This window comes from Ascaphus truei, chromosome 9 (genome assembly GCF_040206685.1).
Source record: "Ascaphus truei isolate aAscTru1 chromosome 9, aAscTru1.hap1, whole genome shotgun sequence".
NCBI lineage: Eukaryota > Metazoa > Chordata > Amphibia > Anura > Ascaphidae > Ascaphus > Ascaphus truei.
The window spans coordinates 32,057,425-32,073,715 of NC_134491.1; the positions used below are offsets into that span (position 1 = coordinate 32,057,425).

The 16,291-nt window shown below is 44.5% G+C and overlaps 1 protein-coding gene across 2 annotated transcripts in view; it reads right to left on the reverse strand.

The window, feature by feature from the left end:
• The window catches only part of RPAP1 (RNA polymerase II associated protein 1), a 35,135-nt gene extending 29,291 nt beyond the window's left edge, over positions 1-5,844 (reverse strand). Inside the window, exons 1-4 of one of the 2 annotated variants that reach the window (XM_075614298.1) lie at positions 5,758-5,844; positions 3,346-3,557; positions 2,501-2,649; positions 1,992-2,084 (exon numbers count right to left, since the gene is read on the reverse strand). In XM_075614298.1, the coding sequence (XP_075470413.1) occupies positions 1,992-2,084; positions 2,501-2,649; positions 3,346-3,535 (432 nt within the window). In that variant the 5' untranslated portion in view covers positions 3,536-3,557; positions 5,758-5,844. The other variant, XM_075614299.1, reaches the window with a different exon arrangement.
• Positions 5,845-16,291: the final 10,447 nt, after the last annotated feature.

Here is a 16,291-nt window from a genome sequence, read left to right on the forward strand (position 1 = left end):
TAGTATTACTAATGTCATGTAAAAGGGTGCAGGAAACACCGTGAAATAATGCAACTGCGGTTTTACTTGTGCATCTACACATTTGTTATACATTTTTTTTAAATTATTATTATTAAGGTCACTTGAGGCATATATATTACATATAAGTGAAATGTAGACATAGAATAGTGTATGTCATCAACAAGTTCACAGTATACATATCAGCACTCCCATTGGTACTTAGATTCGCTGAGGGTTCAGAGCTTCAACAAATAAAAGGAGAAAGATAACGGAACTCTCTGCTCTACAGAGTCTATCCTGAAAGTGTGATGAGATGAAAAAACAAATCAAAACCACTCCAAAGACCTTTTTTTTTTTAAATGCATCAACAACAGTATCTTCATATGGTTTAAATACTAATGAGCACGGAGATAGCGGTTGTCCACTAATATTTAATAGCAAAGTAAATAGCTCAGCTGCTATAGTTACCACACGGTACTTACAAGACATTGCACCGGAATGAATTAGTACGAATTGCACAGGCTTGGAAATGGTGAACCTAGGTTTAGTCCAAGTGCCAGCTATTTACAGTAGTCGGCAAACATTACATTGCATGCTCTACTAGGGACTACAAATATCTGCATAAAGAGCTATGCAAATTGCAACACTGTACAAGGAAAAATATTATAATTAAGACATTGTAACGTTACTATTTAAAAAAATATATATATGTGTTGTGTACCTTAGAGTGGGGTGAGAAGAGAAAGTTGTTGGAAATAGTCTTAACATTTAAATGAGTTCTGTATCAGAACCAGTGCTGGGAAAACCCCAGATGTAATAACAAAATAAAATATTCAATGTGGTTCCATCATCAATGTTTCTAGTCCAATATAACAGGCAAAATATATACAAACCTGCAGCAGTCCAATAAAGTTAGATGCCAACAGTATACAAAAAATGGCTATTAATAGATGAATACTACAATGCAATAAATTGGCGAGAAATCAGCGCTGTGGGATCGTCTCAGCGCGCAGCCATTGCTTATTGTCTTCCTTGTGGATTAGATTATGGTCACCCACCGATTTTTATACTTCATGCAAGTAATAGGTTTTTTTTTTTACTTTATTACTTGGACTGAATCCCTTTTCTTTTTAAGAATCAAATTATCAGTACAACTGTGTTTTTAACCAAAATTGAAATGCTAGTTAGATTTTTGCAACATCCTTGCAAAATTTGCCCTTTGAATTTAAAGCAGAAATCCTGCTTTCCTTTTGACATTTTTTTTAGCATTGTAGGTTTGAAGCAGGGGGTCTCCGGAGATGAACAGTGGTTAGTATCTGGGGAAGCAGGGGGTTCCTGGAGCTGAAATTAACGCGGTCAGCTCTGTAGACCCCCTGCTTCAAAATGCACACATGTTTAAAAAAATAAATATGTTCTTCTGCTTTGACCCCTTTCCTACCAGATGGCCACTATGTTTAGAGGAGAGAGAGTACAAACAACAATATTGTTACATGGGGGGTGACTGCTCTCTACATAGAAACAATTGTTTGGGTGGTTACTCATTGCTACATAAGGCTGAGTTCATGGTGACTGCAGCATTGCAGAGGCGCGCTGAGGGAAAGCGGGTGCTTTCCCTGGCCTTAGTACCCGCGCCGTCCGGGGGCGTGTCAGTGACGTCACGGAGCTGGTTCGCCCTCATTGGGCGAACCGCTCACGTGACTGGCCCGGCGCTCCCGTGAGTGCTCAAACTAGAAATCTGGTAAAACCTACGCCTCCGCACGCCTGCGCGAGCCCCTGCTAAAGCCACTCTCATTGCGGCTGCAGGGGCTCACTGACAAGCGTCAGCGAGCCTCAGCACGGGTCAGCGCCCAAGTGCTGACCCTGGACTCAGCCTAATGCTGAAGACAGAATTGTGGTGGATAAATAAGGCTGTATTGAATGCAGTGGCTGATGTAGCAATGAGCATGTTCGAGAAGAAGAGGAAACACAAAGTGAAGACCCTTTTGTCTCACCTGACTGGGTATTTCCAACCTGTGGAAGGCCCGGGGAAAAGCTTCTCCCGTGTGCATCGGGGGTGTAATTATGGCGCTACTCGTGTCCCGCTCCTGGAAGCAAAAAAGTCAAAAAGTAAATGCCGTATGTAACGCCCAGCTTTACCATGGTAATCAGATGGAGAGAAGGACTAAATGTCACGTCTGCTCACTGTGATAAATGTGACATGTCTCGTCACTAAACATGCCAGGGGAGAAGCTCCAGGCCCTGCTTACTGCAAAATGCTCCAACATACTCTTAGAATTAGCACAAGCAAATACATATATTTATATCATTTTTATGATGTAAATATGTTGCTCTATAATTATTTTATATTTTTATATTGATGCTTCATTACTATTACACACATCTTGCTTTATGGTGTAAATTCAATATATTGTATAACTAAGAAAATAAAAATACTGGGCTGTTTTCCATCTCCTACACAACGGAAGTGAAGGGGGTAAGAGGAGCTACCACTGGGACGCACAATGATTTTCGAGAAGATGGCGGTGATATGTTGATCATGGAATTCCAAGCTCTCTTCTGGGTCTTCGTCAGCAAAACGCACACGCTCTCTCGCGAACTTGGATTTCTTGGTTGGGCCCGGGATCAGAATGGGGGGCAAGTCAGGAAAATCTGCCAGGAGACAGAAATGTTATGATGCTCGCTGATATGAAGAGAGCGTATAGTGTTCCAGTGGGAAAGAAACTTCGTTTCGCTGATGGGAAATAAACCCCTGCAGACCTACCAAGCAGAAACGCAGTTAAAGTAACAGTGGGCCTGACCATCTGCTCATAAGTGGCACAGAAAGCAATTCTAAAATAAGGCACTTTAATTCCCTACATTTATCTGCAAATGTAAAGCTCTCTACTACAAACCACGCTGGGACCGGAAGGTAGCCTGATATTCTGACATTGTAAGTAGAAAGGGTTGGATTGTGGTAATAAGGTTGTCCTTTTAGATGCCACCGACTTATCGGAATATGGGCGAGTCGTGCCACTGTTACTTTAGCCAGCAAATAAAGTAAGAAAAAATCCTTAGTTTTTCTGTAATCCAGCAGAATGAGAGTGGTAGTACACTGGTTTAACCATGGGCAAATCAAATTGTTTCCCTGGGCACAAAGCATCATCAATTAGATCGTACAGGGCAGGGATATGTGCCTTACAAATTCTATGTACAGCAAGTGTGCTTGCTATATATGAAGCTATATTAAAGACTGCAACAGGATGCATTATTCATTGTTTCTTGGACACACTCGTGATATAATGACCAATGGTTCATATCTGTAACATCTCTGCAATAGCCCACCAAGCAAGAGTAGAGACAATTTACCCTGAAGTGTCACAACATCTCGTCTCTCTCCTGCCCCAGAAGCCTGCTTCGTTGTACCCTCTGCATTCCCTTTCCTCTTATCGGCCTTTCTAACAACTTTTGCAGCTGCAGATGCGCGGGCGGCAAGAAACTGGTTCTGGAAGTTTAGGAGGTCCTCTTCCGACTCCCCAGACTTGGGGCGAGGCAGCATCTTGACTTTTTCTTCAGGACTTCTAGTAAACAGAAGACATACGGTCCCACATCGAGTTATGCCACAAGACACCTGAGAACCCAAATCACTTGAATGGGCCGGAAATAATACTTAGCAAATATGGGTCCCGAAGTACAAAGCAAAATGCTCTGGATCCTCAGCCGTTACTCAAAACATTAATAGGTTGCCTTCCTCTTTCCTGCACTGCAGTAGTTCTCCAATGCGCTGAAGAGTTAAACTACAGGCCACTACTGTAATTCTACAAACATTTGATGGTTCTCTCTTGGAATATTGCTTTTTTTATTTTTATAAAAGAAAGCAATTCCACTTTAGTTTACGTGTATATATTATCAAAACGTTCTAAAGCTCCTAACAGATAGTTTGGGAGGAAATTAACATGCTACTTTCTAAATGGTTGGGGGAACTTGCATCAAGGACACATTTATCAGGTGACTGTCAGCGAGAGCTAGCCTGAATGGTATGGCCATGAAATGCCACCTCCTTCTGAGGTTGGTCAAGTCCATAAACAGTAATGTGGGGTTTTTTAAGAAACAGGATGAATCCTTAAGCAATATAAAATGATCCAGCTTTCAAGAAGGAAAGTGTCAGAATAAACATTTATTCTCTCCCAGTTAGTATTCCAGCAACATTCCTAATAATTACATAATCACTATGCTGGGATCTATTAGGCGCTTACTCTATCCTACATATTTGGTGGGAATGTCCTAAAATTAAACCCCAAAGGGATAAAATCCTTAAATTGGCAGAAGTAGTATCTGGCCTTCGTCTCCCCAGAGACCACCTTTTTGTGATTTTGGGGGCGCCAATTCCCAACTCAAACAATCAGCTCCAAATGAATCGCCCATCTCTTTAATGCGGCAAGATGCTCCATTGCCGGCTTTTGGAAACATAAAACTCTGCCTCCTTTCCAACGTGTCTGCAATAAAATCTGGGATATAGCGTATATTAAGAGATTATCAGTTATCTCCATGATTCCACCAACAGATTTGTGGACACCTGGGAGCCCTGGTTCACACATTTCAATAAGCAAATAAAGGTTTTAGGTTATGTATAGATCTGCTGATGTCCCAATAGAGAAACTGCAATATCAAATATCCCAAGAATCTCTTTTAAAATGTTTGCATTTTAATAATGGCACTGTATATTCTGTATTTATCTTACAACCCGCCACTTTAACCTCCTCCCCCCTCCCCAATATCATTTAATCATCATTCTTTGTTCTGTAAAACGTGATATGTTGACGGTGTTGTGAAACATTCTTGAAAATTTTAAATAAAGTTTGTTTTTTTTAAATGCCAAAACTCTGTTCCTCAACAAAAATAGCAATATTAACATATTTTATATATACACCCACACAAGCATAAAATAAAAAATATATATGGATATATATCCATATACACACACACACACACACACACACGCACTGTGAAATCAGGCCAGTACAGTCAGGTATTCAGTAGTGTTAACACAATAAGTGCCAATACTGCTCTATGAATTATAGGGGATATAAATCTCCCTGACCCTCTGACGTCTCTCTCTACGCCTCTCATATAAATGAGGGACACACACACACAGGGACACACACAAATGAAAGCTCTTCGGGACAGACACTTTGGGGGTTATTAAATAAACTGCGGTAGTGTCAATCGAGGCATTACTGCACTAAACCGCTCATTGTGTTTCAGAGTCATACAACTGGGCGCATATTAGCCCTGCAGCTGGGATTCACTAAACTGCTTTAAGAAGTATTGGAGTTGGATGTGGCATTAGCTGCCATTGAGTGGCACAGCAGTTACCGCTGAATCATACACCCCCTGCCCGAGCTCAGCGAGACCCCCCTACCCGAGCTCAGCGAGACCCCGAGCTCAGTGAGACCCCCCTACCCGAGCTCATCTAGATCGCCCTACCCGAGCTCAGCGAGACCCCCTCCCTGCAGGTGAATGCTGCACTCATTGTAACAGCGTGACTTCATGTCTCTGTCACGTCTCTAATGCTTGGGGGTAAGGGACAGCATTGTGGGTCTCACACCCCCTCTCTGCCCCTGTTTGGGATCAGACAGACACTCTGCACAGTAATGGCTGAGAGGTTATACATTTGGGAAACATTACATAGTGTGACCCGCGCCTTAAGGATTTGCGTGTGACGGTTGTCTCGGGAGGTGTCCCCGGGCTGTCCGCCGCTTTATCACCATCACCACTCACCTGCACGATGACAACTGTCATGTTACCTCAGCGCGCTGCACCACTTCTGTACAGGACACGTGGGCTGCACTTCCGCCTGACCCAACTTGTTACGTCACTTCCTCCCTCTGGAACGCCAATGCTCCGGCACGCTTACCACATGATGGCAGGGACTCTGACGTCAGGGACACTACCCAGAACCACTACCTGCAGTACAGTGGACAGGAGATGTGTTATACTGTATTATAGAGGTGGGGGTTGCATTTAAGTCTGTCAGCTCTGCTGAGGTTATCTTTGGAAGGTGGAGGAAGTGACCCCCCCATGCTGCATGTATCCCACGTGCTGCTGATCAGCTGTGCAGTGTATTGCATGGAGATAGAGATGCTGCATGTATACCACGTGCTGCTTTTTCTACTAGTTTTGTATTGGAAGGGGAAAGTAACCATTTGTTTATCTTCTACACTGCTGATGAGGTTTGTAGTAGTGCACTGCAAAAAGTAGATGCATTTACTTCAGTACCACTGATAAGACGTATAGGGCATTGCATATCCCCATGTATCAGGTAGGCCCCCACCCCCATGCATGCCAATCACAAATGAAGAGAGATCCATAATTTCCCTCCCTGATCTCTCTGACAGAAGCTTTGCTATGTTGCCCAGGATGGCTTTGCATGCTTAAGAGATGGATTTATCATTGACACAATCTGGGACTGCTTCACTCCTTGACTGCAGCAGCACACATCAATTACCCTTCATTACAGATGAGGTCTGTGATGCTTTTCATAGAGTATATACTGTATGTATCATTTTATTTATATAGCAACCAACAATGTTTGAAGTGCTTTAGAAAATGACACGGTAAACAAATTACAAACAATGGGGATAAGTGCAACAGGTAAAGAACAAAACACGGTACCGGGTAACCCCCAATGAAAAGCTAAGTGCACATGCATGTAACTCCTGCATTGCTAATGAGGCTTTTGGTGCATTGCAACCAGAACATGGGTATAGATTGTGAGTTATGTTTACACGCTCAAAAAAGGGGGTGGGTGATCGCTCTAGGGCAGTGTTTCCCAACTGCAGTCCGCAGGGAACCCCAACAGGTCAGGTCTTAAGGATATCCCTACTCCAGCACAGGTGGGTCAATCATTGGCTCAGTCATTTTGACTGAACCACCTGTGCTGGAGCAGGGATATCCTTAACACCTGACCTGTTGAGGTTCCCTGAGAACTGGAGTTGGGAAACACTGCTCTAGGGCTATATAAAAAAAGGTGGTACATGGTATATAGGAGGTGTATGATTCATACAGAACGGCTAAACATCCTCAGTTTTGCAGTTGCGTTTACACGTTGCACGGCTGGTGAGGCATTTAGTGCAAGTTGATGCAGCCAGTGGCGCGGATATACTAAACTGGGGATGGCCAACTCCAGTCCTCAAGGGCCACCAAAAGGTCAGGTTTTGAGGATATCCCTGCTTTAGCACAGGTGGCTCAATCAGGGGCTCTGTCATTGACTGAGCCACCCATGCTGAAGCAGGGATATGCTTAAAACCTGATCTGTTGGTGGCCCTTGAGGACTGGAGTGGGCGACCCCTGTACTAAACAGTTCTAAGCCATAAGACCCTTTACAAAAATGGGATTTAAAGGTGGTTTATACATTTAGCTCGGCTTAGTAAATCTGCCCCAATGGGTATTTAATCTCTTTAAGTGTTGGTGAAATTAACTTTGCCCCGTAAAATGGAAGTGATTGTGTATTTAACCCTTTGCATTCCGATTCCTGTGATGATATATACGAGGCAGTTTTGAGTTGATGAATTTCACACATTTAAAAGAAGTTGTTTAGGCTGCCATAGGATCATTGCAAAGCAGAGTGTGTGCATTATGCAACGAAAAATCGGCAATGTGTTCTAAGTAATAGAGCAATCGCCTTGTGGTTAGAGCAACGGTCCACGCTGATTGGCATTTTTCATTCTTATTTACTTTAATAGATCCTTGTCTTGCTGTTTCCAATGCTGGTTTTATTATTACAAATCTGATTCTCCATTCAGGAAGTGTAAACTCTCCAGAACACAGTGCAGTCTGAGGGTTACCCCACTAATCTCAGATGCTAGAGTTTAAAAAAAAAAAAAGTATTAAACACATGATCAGGGGCAGGGCCGCCAACAGGGGGGGTCTGCCGCGGTTGGCGTCCCGGGCCCCGTGAACCAGGGGGCTGGACCCCCTGCGCAGCCGTGCCCCTTGACAAATCCGGTCACCACGGGGCGACAGGATTTTGCGCACTGGCTATCCGCCAAGTAGTGCATGCTTTTCTCTCCCAATGCACAAAAAAAAATCCCCCTACCTGATTGGTATGACTCGTGTTGGCGCGCTGCAAGATTATTTTTTTTTTTTGCGCGCAGCCAAGCTCTATACGACCTTGCAAAATGAAGCCTGCCTTTTCTTTTGGGTCCTGCATGGAGCAAGTAAGATAAGTACTGCCCCATGTCTCCAAGCCCCCATTAGCTGTGATAGCCCCCTTAGCTGCGATGCCCCCCCTGCTCCGTTTGCCCCCCCTTGCTCCGTTTGCCCCCCCTTGCTCCGTTTGCCCCCCCTTGCTCCGTTTGCCCCCCCCGTTGCTCCGTTTGCCCCCCCCCCCGTTGCTCCGTTTGCCCCCCCTTGCTCCGAGTGTGTGTGTGAATGAATACAGACACCAACCCACAGTCAGTCATAGTCACCCATCCACCCAAGTGTCAGTCAGCCACCCAAACCCCAAAAGAGTCAGTCACCCTCCCACCCGTCACCCACCCACCTCTACTTTCTGTCTGTCTCTCTCTGTCTCTATCTCTGCTTGTTTCTCTGTCTCTCTCTGTGTCTCTCACCCACACTCTCTCTGTCTTATCTTAACTGCCCTATACCGAAATAACCTGCTTTCTTCCAGATATGACTCTCAAGCTTCACACGGGAGACATCTGAATCCCCCCTAACCAAGAAGACCGGTAGGGAACACATCCCCTCCAATATATAACATTGCAGGAATGAGGGTAACTGGACATTGAGGGACTGCGGATCAGGTAAGATCCTAGGCGGGATTGCTGCTTTAGAAATTGTGAAACGAGGGCATCCAGACACTGGTTAGGGGGTTCAGGAAACTAGTCTTTCACATCTGGCTTTTTTTTCCGATTAGTGATGTCAACCGACATTTTCACACACAGACAAGTAACTATGTAACAAGAACTAATTGTAGTAAAGTATAAATGCAATACAATAAATAAACTGTTATGTTAAAAACGAATCTTATTAGTTCTTACTAGGAATTTATTACATTTCTTTTTTAAAGGGCGGGGCTAGGGGCAGGGCTAGGTGTCGAGTAGATTTTTTTTGGTTCGGCGAGTAGAATTTTTTGGTTCGGCGAGTAGATTTTTTTTGGTTCGGCGAGTAGATTTTTTTTGGTTCGGCGAGTGGATTTTTTTGGTTCGGCGAGTAGAATTTTTTGGTTCGGCGAGTAGAATTTTTTGGTTCGGCGAGTAGATTTTTTTGGTTCGGCAAGTAGATTTTTGCTTGGTTTATCAGGCACTGCTTATTTGTACTGTAATTTTTGTATCTGTATTACCCTGTACTGTTGTGTGTGTACTGTTGTGTGTTGTGTCCCCGTGTGTGTTGTGTCACTGACTGAGTTTCCCCCACCAGCCCTAACTGAGCCTACCGGCTGCGGGACCCCCCACGTGCCATACCACGGGCCCCTCCATAACCAACACCCCCCACCGGTCCCTAACCGAGCAGGCAGCCAAACCAACTAACAGCTCTACATGCAGGAGGTGGTTATTCAATAAAGTGCAATAGTGCCAATCGGGACACTCACACAAACTCCGATTAGCTGTCGCAGTTTAATGAATAACTCATTGTCCATCCCATTAAAACATACGTGCTGTTAAACTACTTATTGCTGCACATAACACCTCCTCGAATCATAAGTTAGCACAAAAAGGATAAAAGGAGCAAAAAAATGCTACCGTATTTAATTTGCATGAAGACATCTTCCACTTGCTAATGCAGTGACTGAGAGATGTTTAGATTGTGCCGTATGCATTGATTTGCGGCAGTGATGCGTCTGATTATTATATGCAGAGCAGTAAACATCTGTGATATAGGCAGAATAATGTTCTTCATTATAATATGTAGTACTATGCAACTTTCTATTACAGCAATGTGCATTTAATTACAGGGGCAGCAGCTCATAACTGTGACTGCTAGTCATAAAGATTGATTCCTCCCTACGACGCCCTGCACAGGGAATTGCAGCTGTATAAAGGTGTCGTTTGTGTTTGAACTTTAATGAAGGTCTGGCTGAGACATCTCATGCAGCTCTCCGATTAGGAAACAGCAGGAAAGTAGAATGTACAGTATGTAAAGGTTTATATAGCAGCACCAATGTGCATAGCACTTTACATAATTATAATGCAGACCGTGCAGGGAGATAATCTACAAAGTTACACAAGTGCATTAAACAGGAAGTAAACAAAAGGAATTGGGGAGACCGTTCCCATCAAGCTTACAATGTAAATGGAAAAATTGGAGACTTGAACAGTACAATAGGAGCAAGTGTAGTAAGATCATATTTGAGACCATTGCAAGCTCTCAACATAGAAATGGTACTCATAAAAACTGATGTGTTTTGATATAAATATTTGTGATACTTGATATTCCAGCTCTGGATGCTGACATGAGTGCGCTGGATATGTTGCATGGGTCCCTGTAACAGGGGACTTATCCCTGTTCAGAAATGTGCCTCTTATCCAGCAGTGTGGTGGTTAACTGCTGGTAGGCAATTAACTAACACCACCTGGCTGGTTACAGGTGTTAGAAAAAGCCTGCCTCTGAGACAGGAAGGGAGATTCCTTAGTCCACAACTGGGCTGAACCAAGGAAGGACAGATGTCTTGAGCGGCAAGCTGACAACAAGACAAAGGGGGCAAGATTCTAAACCTGGAGCCTGAGATTGCCTTAGCACACAAGGGTGCGGATCCAAGAGAGCAGAGAAGCTTCCCCTACAGCAGCCCAGCTAACAGATAAGACTTTTCGTATAAGACTATTATCTATGTCTATGTATATTGATAAATGTCTCTATGATTTGGGCTCGTGAATCGCTGGGCTAACCACACAGTTAAAGAGAACTGAATCACAAGTGTATATATACTCCAGAGTGGAGCGGATTTTGTTTGCTGATTTACATGTTTGCTGTGGTTAAAGCAACAGGCGCAATAAAGCCTTATTTTAATTTCACCTTTAAAACAGTCTCCATTGCGTACCTCTGAACACGTCTCCTACAGTCCCCAAGAAGATTTGGTCCATTTACAAGTTCGCTTCACCCATCATGTACATTAGCTGCTTGATCTTCTCAGACAAGGGGTGAAAGTATGTAAAGTAAACAGAGTATGTTCCTCCCAGTGCAACATAATGACCGACAGTCAGATCTGTTATTTTGAATGCACAGCGTGATAGTGACACAGAGACAGGTGGAACCTACAGTGTGCAGTATCCTATTGCGTTTGGTGGCTAATTCCAGTCCTCAAGGTCGACCAACAAGTCAGGTTTTAAGGATATCCTGCTTCAGCACAGGTGATTCAATCAGTATCTAATGTGAGTATTCATGACTCAACTGTCAGGAAAACACTGAACAAGAATGGTGTTCATGGAAGGATAGCCAAAAGAAAAGCACTGCTCTGTAAAAAGAACATTGCTGCCCGTCTGAAGTTCACCAAAGAGCACATAGATGATCCACAAGACTTCTGGAACAATGTTCTTTGGACAGACAAGTCAAAGGTAGAAGTTGTTGGCCTTAATGAGAAACGTTATGTTTGGCGCAAACCAAACACTGTGTTCAAATAGAAGAACAAAAGAATGGCTACAGAACAAGAAATTCCGCGTTTTAGAATGGCCTAGTCAACGTCCGGACCTAAACCCCATTGAAATCTTGTGGCAGGACCTGAAGTGAGCTGTCCATGCAAACGAAGCCCTCAAATGTCGCTGAGTTGAAGCAGTTCTGTAAGGAGGAATGGGCCAATATTCCTCACACCCGATGTGTGAGACTGACCAGCAGTTACAGGAAATGCTTAGTTGAAGTCATTGCTGCTCAATGAGGCGCCACCAGGTACTGAATCTAAAGGGTCACATACTTTGTCACACATGGATATTGAATGTTGAATCATTTGTGGATAAATACATGTTGAAAAAGTATCATGTTTTTGTATAATTCGTTTGATCACGTTCTCTCTATTATTAGGACTTAGATTAAGATCTAATAACATTTGAGTTTTGAAATGTGTGAAAATCATACGGGATTCACAAACTTTTTCTTGCCACTGTAACAGTCATACAAGGTGCAGGGGTAGCAGGCTGTATTGATCCATCAGGTGAGATTTTGTGATATTGTGCACCCAACCTGCCACTGATTACTATGGAAACTCTGATATTCTGCGTTAGAACAAGGGATTCTGGATTTAAGCTTAAACCGCAAAACGCCAGAAAAATACCACCGGCTGATCATTGTGCAATGCCCGTTAAAACTGATAAAAACTGGCAATGAGGCATCATTTGCTATTGAGTCCCACCTCCTGTAGCAACCCAGCCACAGGTAGAAAACAAAGACAACACGGAGGGATACCAAACTACACAAAAGTGCTCAGATAAAAATTAAATTCAAATGTGTCTTCATTTCTTTTTCATTGTTAACACTGATAATATCATACAGAAGAAAAAGGACCCAGTCTTGCAGCACTCAATCACTCGGAATGTAATGTTGTTGCGTGATAATATCATACAGAAGAAAAAGGACCCAGTCTTGCAGCACTCAATCACTCGGAATGTAATGTAACACTGATACACAGATTTTGTTTTTTTTTGCGTAAAATGAAAACACCGGAAAAAAATAAACACAGAAAAGCGGAATCCGCAGTTCTAATGGGTTATGGTGTCGTCTTCGGGAACGATCTGTACATACTGTATAGTGTATGGATGCTGTCCATCGCAATGCAGCATGATATAGCAACACACAGGTCTGCTCTCTTACAGGAAAGTTGGCAAAACTATGTATAAAGATGACACCAACAACCAAGTAATCTATAAAATCACGCCTTATGGCTGGTAAATATTCGTATTTGTTAAATAGGCTAGAAGATACGTTCTACGTGCGAGTGTCCACGTTGCATCGAAGCGCCTGCATTTTTGTTGCAAAATAAATGTGCTTTTAATGTGATTCCAGTGCTCATACCTGGGAATCTAGGGAGCCATCAACATCTAGAAATGCCCTATTTATCCACTCAAGACCCAAACATGTGTTTTGCGTTCAAGCTTATATGACACAGAGACGCTCTGGGATTTTAACTCCATGTAGGGCGGCAGTGTGACTGCAAGTCATTGCACAGCAATGAGATTTAACGGGGGTAATAGCCTCTGAATACAGAGGCGCTCACACATGCAAAATGTACATGATCTTTCCAGCACAAAGGGTTAAACGGCACTACTGCAATATATCCCAAAGGGAAACGTACCTACGTGCGCACGTCTTTGCTACACAGAGACAGAAAATACACATTAAAATGATCTTCACCCAAGTGCTATTATATTATTGATGTTCTTTTCAGTTTGACTTTTTAAGAGCATATCAAAGCTCACTTGGTTAAATGCCACAGACAGGTTTCCCTTCCAAACGGCTGCAGAAGCAAATGTATTGAAGGCTCCCTTTGTGCGGGGGAGTTTTCTCAGTCCATCTTGCACTGATAGGCACAGTTGTGGGGGCTTTTTGAAGAAGTGCCAGTGTATTCTTTGCTTACTGTATCCTAGTGTACATACAGTACTTTATTCAGCTTAGCTTTGATGCATCAGGTGTATGGAGTACAGTTTTATTAGCTGGTGTTTTCTGTATCAGTCAAAACGTCTTTATCCTGTCCCTGCCGGAAGGAGTTAAGCTGCGACCAACTTTCCAAGCATGAGCGCCGGCTGTCCTGCATAATTTTGCAAGCGGGGGGGTTGGATCAGGGCTGTTTCTGTGTGGCTGTGTGCATTGACTGCTGCTGAGCGCGCTTCAAAATCAATTTTCTTTGTCTCCCCAAGTGCCGATCTTGGGAGAGCGTCCGTGCATGAGCGTGACCATGCAGATTCACATTCACTGAAGTAAACGTGCCATGTGTGCTCAGCAGCAGCGTGGACGCAGCCTTAGATGGGTGGAAAGGGTTTCCCTCAAACATGGCAAAAGTTTGGAAATGCACAATTATGGGTGTGTGGGGTGTATGTAGACCCGGCATCCAGCGTATCTTGTTCTCGGAGTTCCATGTATCTGATTTCTGGGCTTAGGCCACAGATCGGGACGCTTCCCAGTAGTAATCTAGTAGTGTTCTTGTACCGGTGACCGGATGGCCACGTGGTGCCCTGCGGCCTGGGACCCGGCCAGGGCGCTATAGACATTGTGTGAGACCCTCCAGCTGTAGCTTGCCCTCATAAGGCGGATCAGGACCCTAAGGCGTGAGGGGATTGTTGGAGGCCGCATGACGTGGGACCTGACTGATCCCTTTGGTTCATCGGCGGTACAGGAGTGCCCAGGGAGGCATAACATGCACCATCAATCCCCACACGGGTAGCGCTACTTCATCTTTTGGGTGGGACAGTTCTATGGACACCAGGTGTTAAGGTGCCTAGGACACTCTCAGTGCTTCGGGGGACCCCACACCGGGGTGTTCGGTGCTGTGTGTTGGTATTGCATAGCAGAGGAGATGATTGGCCTGGCAGCGGAGGATGGGGGCGGGGTTAGCAGCAGAGGAGGAGACTGGCCTGACAGCGGAGGGTGGGGGTGGGGTTAGCAGCAGAGGAGGAGACTGGCCTGACAGCGGAGGGTGGGGGTGGGGTTAGCAGCAGAGGAGGAGACTGGCCTGACAGCGGAGGGTGGGGGTGGGGTTATGTCATGGGAGAGGGGGTTTGGCCCGGTATTAAAGGGGTTACACCCCATTTGGCCACCCCCCGCCCGCACCCGGGAGGCGAGGGGTTAACTAGAATGATGTCCAGTACTGTGATTATGCCCCTGCTTCAGCACCAAATGTGTATCCCCCTGTGAATGTGTCTTTTTCCCATCTCAGTGTTTGCACCAACACTTACACTGGGATCCAGTTGGGAGGGAACGGGTTAATGTTAATTTTGTGTTTACAGCCCTTGGTTCCTTTTCCCGCCTTTGCAGGCTCCATTTTGCAGTTTCTCCATAGGTCGCCATTACAGCTCCATGTAACCCTATGGAGATTCCGGCGATTTGGGCCCGATATCGTAGAAGACCTGCAGGTGGAGCCCGAGAGGAGGAGCGGCGGTTCCCCATTGAAAGTGAATGGAGCAATGCATTTCAATGGGGATTCCTCGACTCAGACCTCCAGGAACGGGCTGGCAGCCATCCAAACCGCAGACCGCAAAAGCTGAAACTTTGTCTTGAAAAGAGCTTTGATCAATCCCCGGTCAAGTTCACGTTCAATTGGTGTGGGAAACTTAGGTTCTAGGGCACCCCGGAATAAAATTATTTTTGCCCCTAGATCCTAGGAACCCTACCCGATCATAGATCAATCTACTCTGTTCTCTGAATTTGAACATGTTCATATCAGAACAAACATTTTGGACATTTATATATTTATATAATGCATAATTTATATATACATTTTATATAAACAAAACTGATCCGATGAAGATGTTCCCAAGGAAGAGAGGAGAAGCAGACTCAGCCCAGACATCAGAATTCCTCCCAGGAATGGTGGAGGTAAAAGCCGCGAGGTGAAAATGGCTAAGTCAAAATGAGCAGAAACATGAAACCCATAACTCCGGTTCTGTGCAGCCTAGAGGGCTGAGATTTGGTTACCATGTAGTCATAGTTCCGGCATGACTGCATGGCAAATACCGACCCTCTCGGAGCAACAGAACGGAGTCAGGGTAATGTTTAAGTTTGGGTTTCTGCCATTGACTTGCATGGCAGAAAAAAGCCACTTTTGTAAATGTGCTTTTAAAACTATTTGTGTAACTCCGGTCCGGTGGGTCGCAGCGCGCTGAAACTTGGCCACCATGGAGATTCCCCTCCGGCATGAGGGTCTGGCAATTTTCAGCCCGCTCGGCCCAGCCGAACGGATTATTTTAATATGTTTAGATATTAAGAAATGTACTGTATTTTGGGTCTGGTATAAAAGCCTGCGAAAGATACTGGCTCTGCTTTATGTTAATGCTCAGGGGGGCGACCAGTTGTCTACAACAGACCCTCTGATCAAAGGCTTCACCACTCTGATTGTGTACACTAGGGCGGAGAAAAGCAGAGCTTGAGTGGTCTGTAAGTGTTGTAATTCACACTTACAGACAAAGGATTTCCTGACCAGATACACGTCTGGTAGACTGTAGTGGGGCTAGGGAAATGAGACCCCAGGTGGAAAATGTGCGCATGTGCCAACTAGCTGGGGGCATGGTCCAACAATGCTTCCCACGTTTGCTGGCAAAGAGGGATTGGGTGCAGGTAATTGTTAACCAATACCTGGTACCCAATGTTAGGGTATAGGGCTGGAATCCCATAT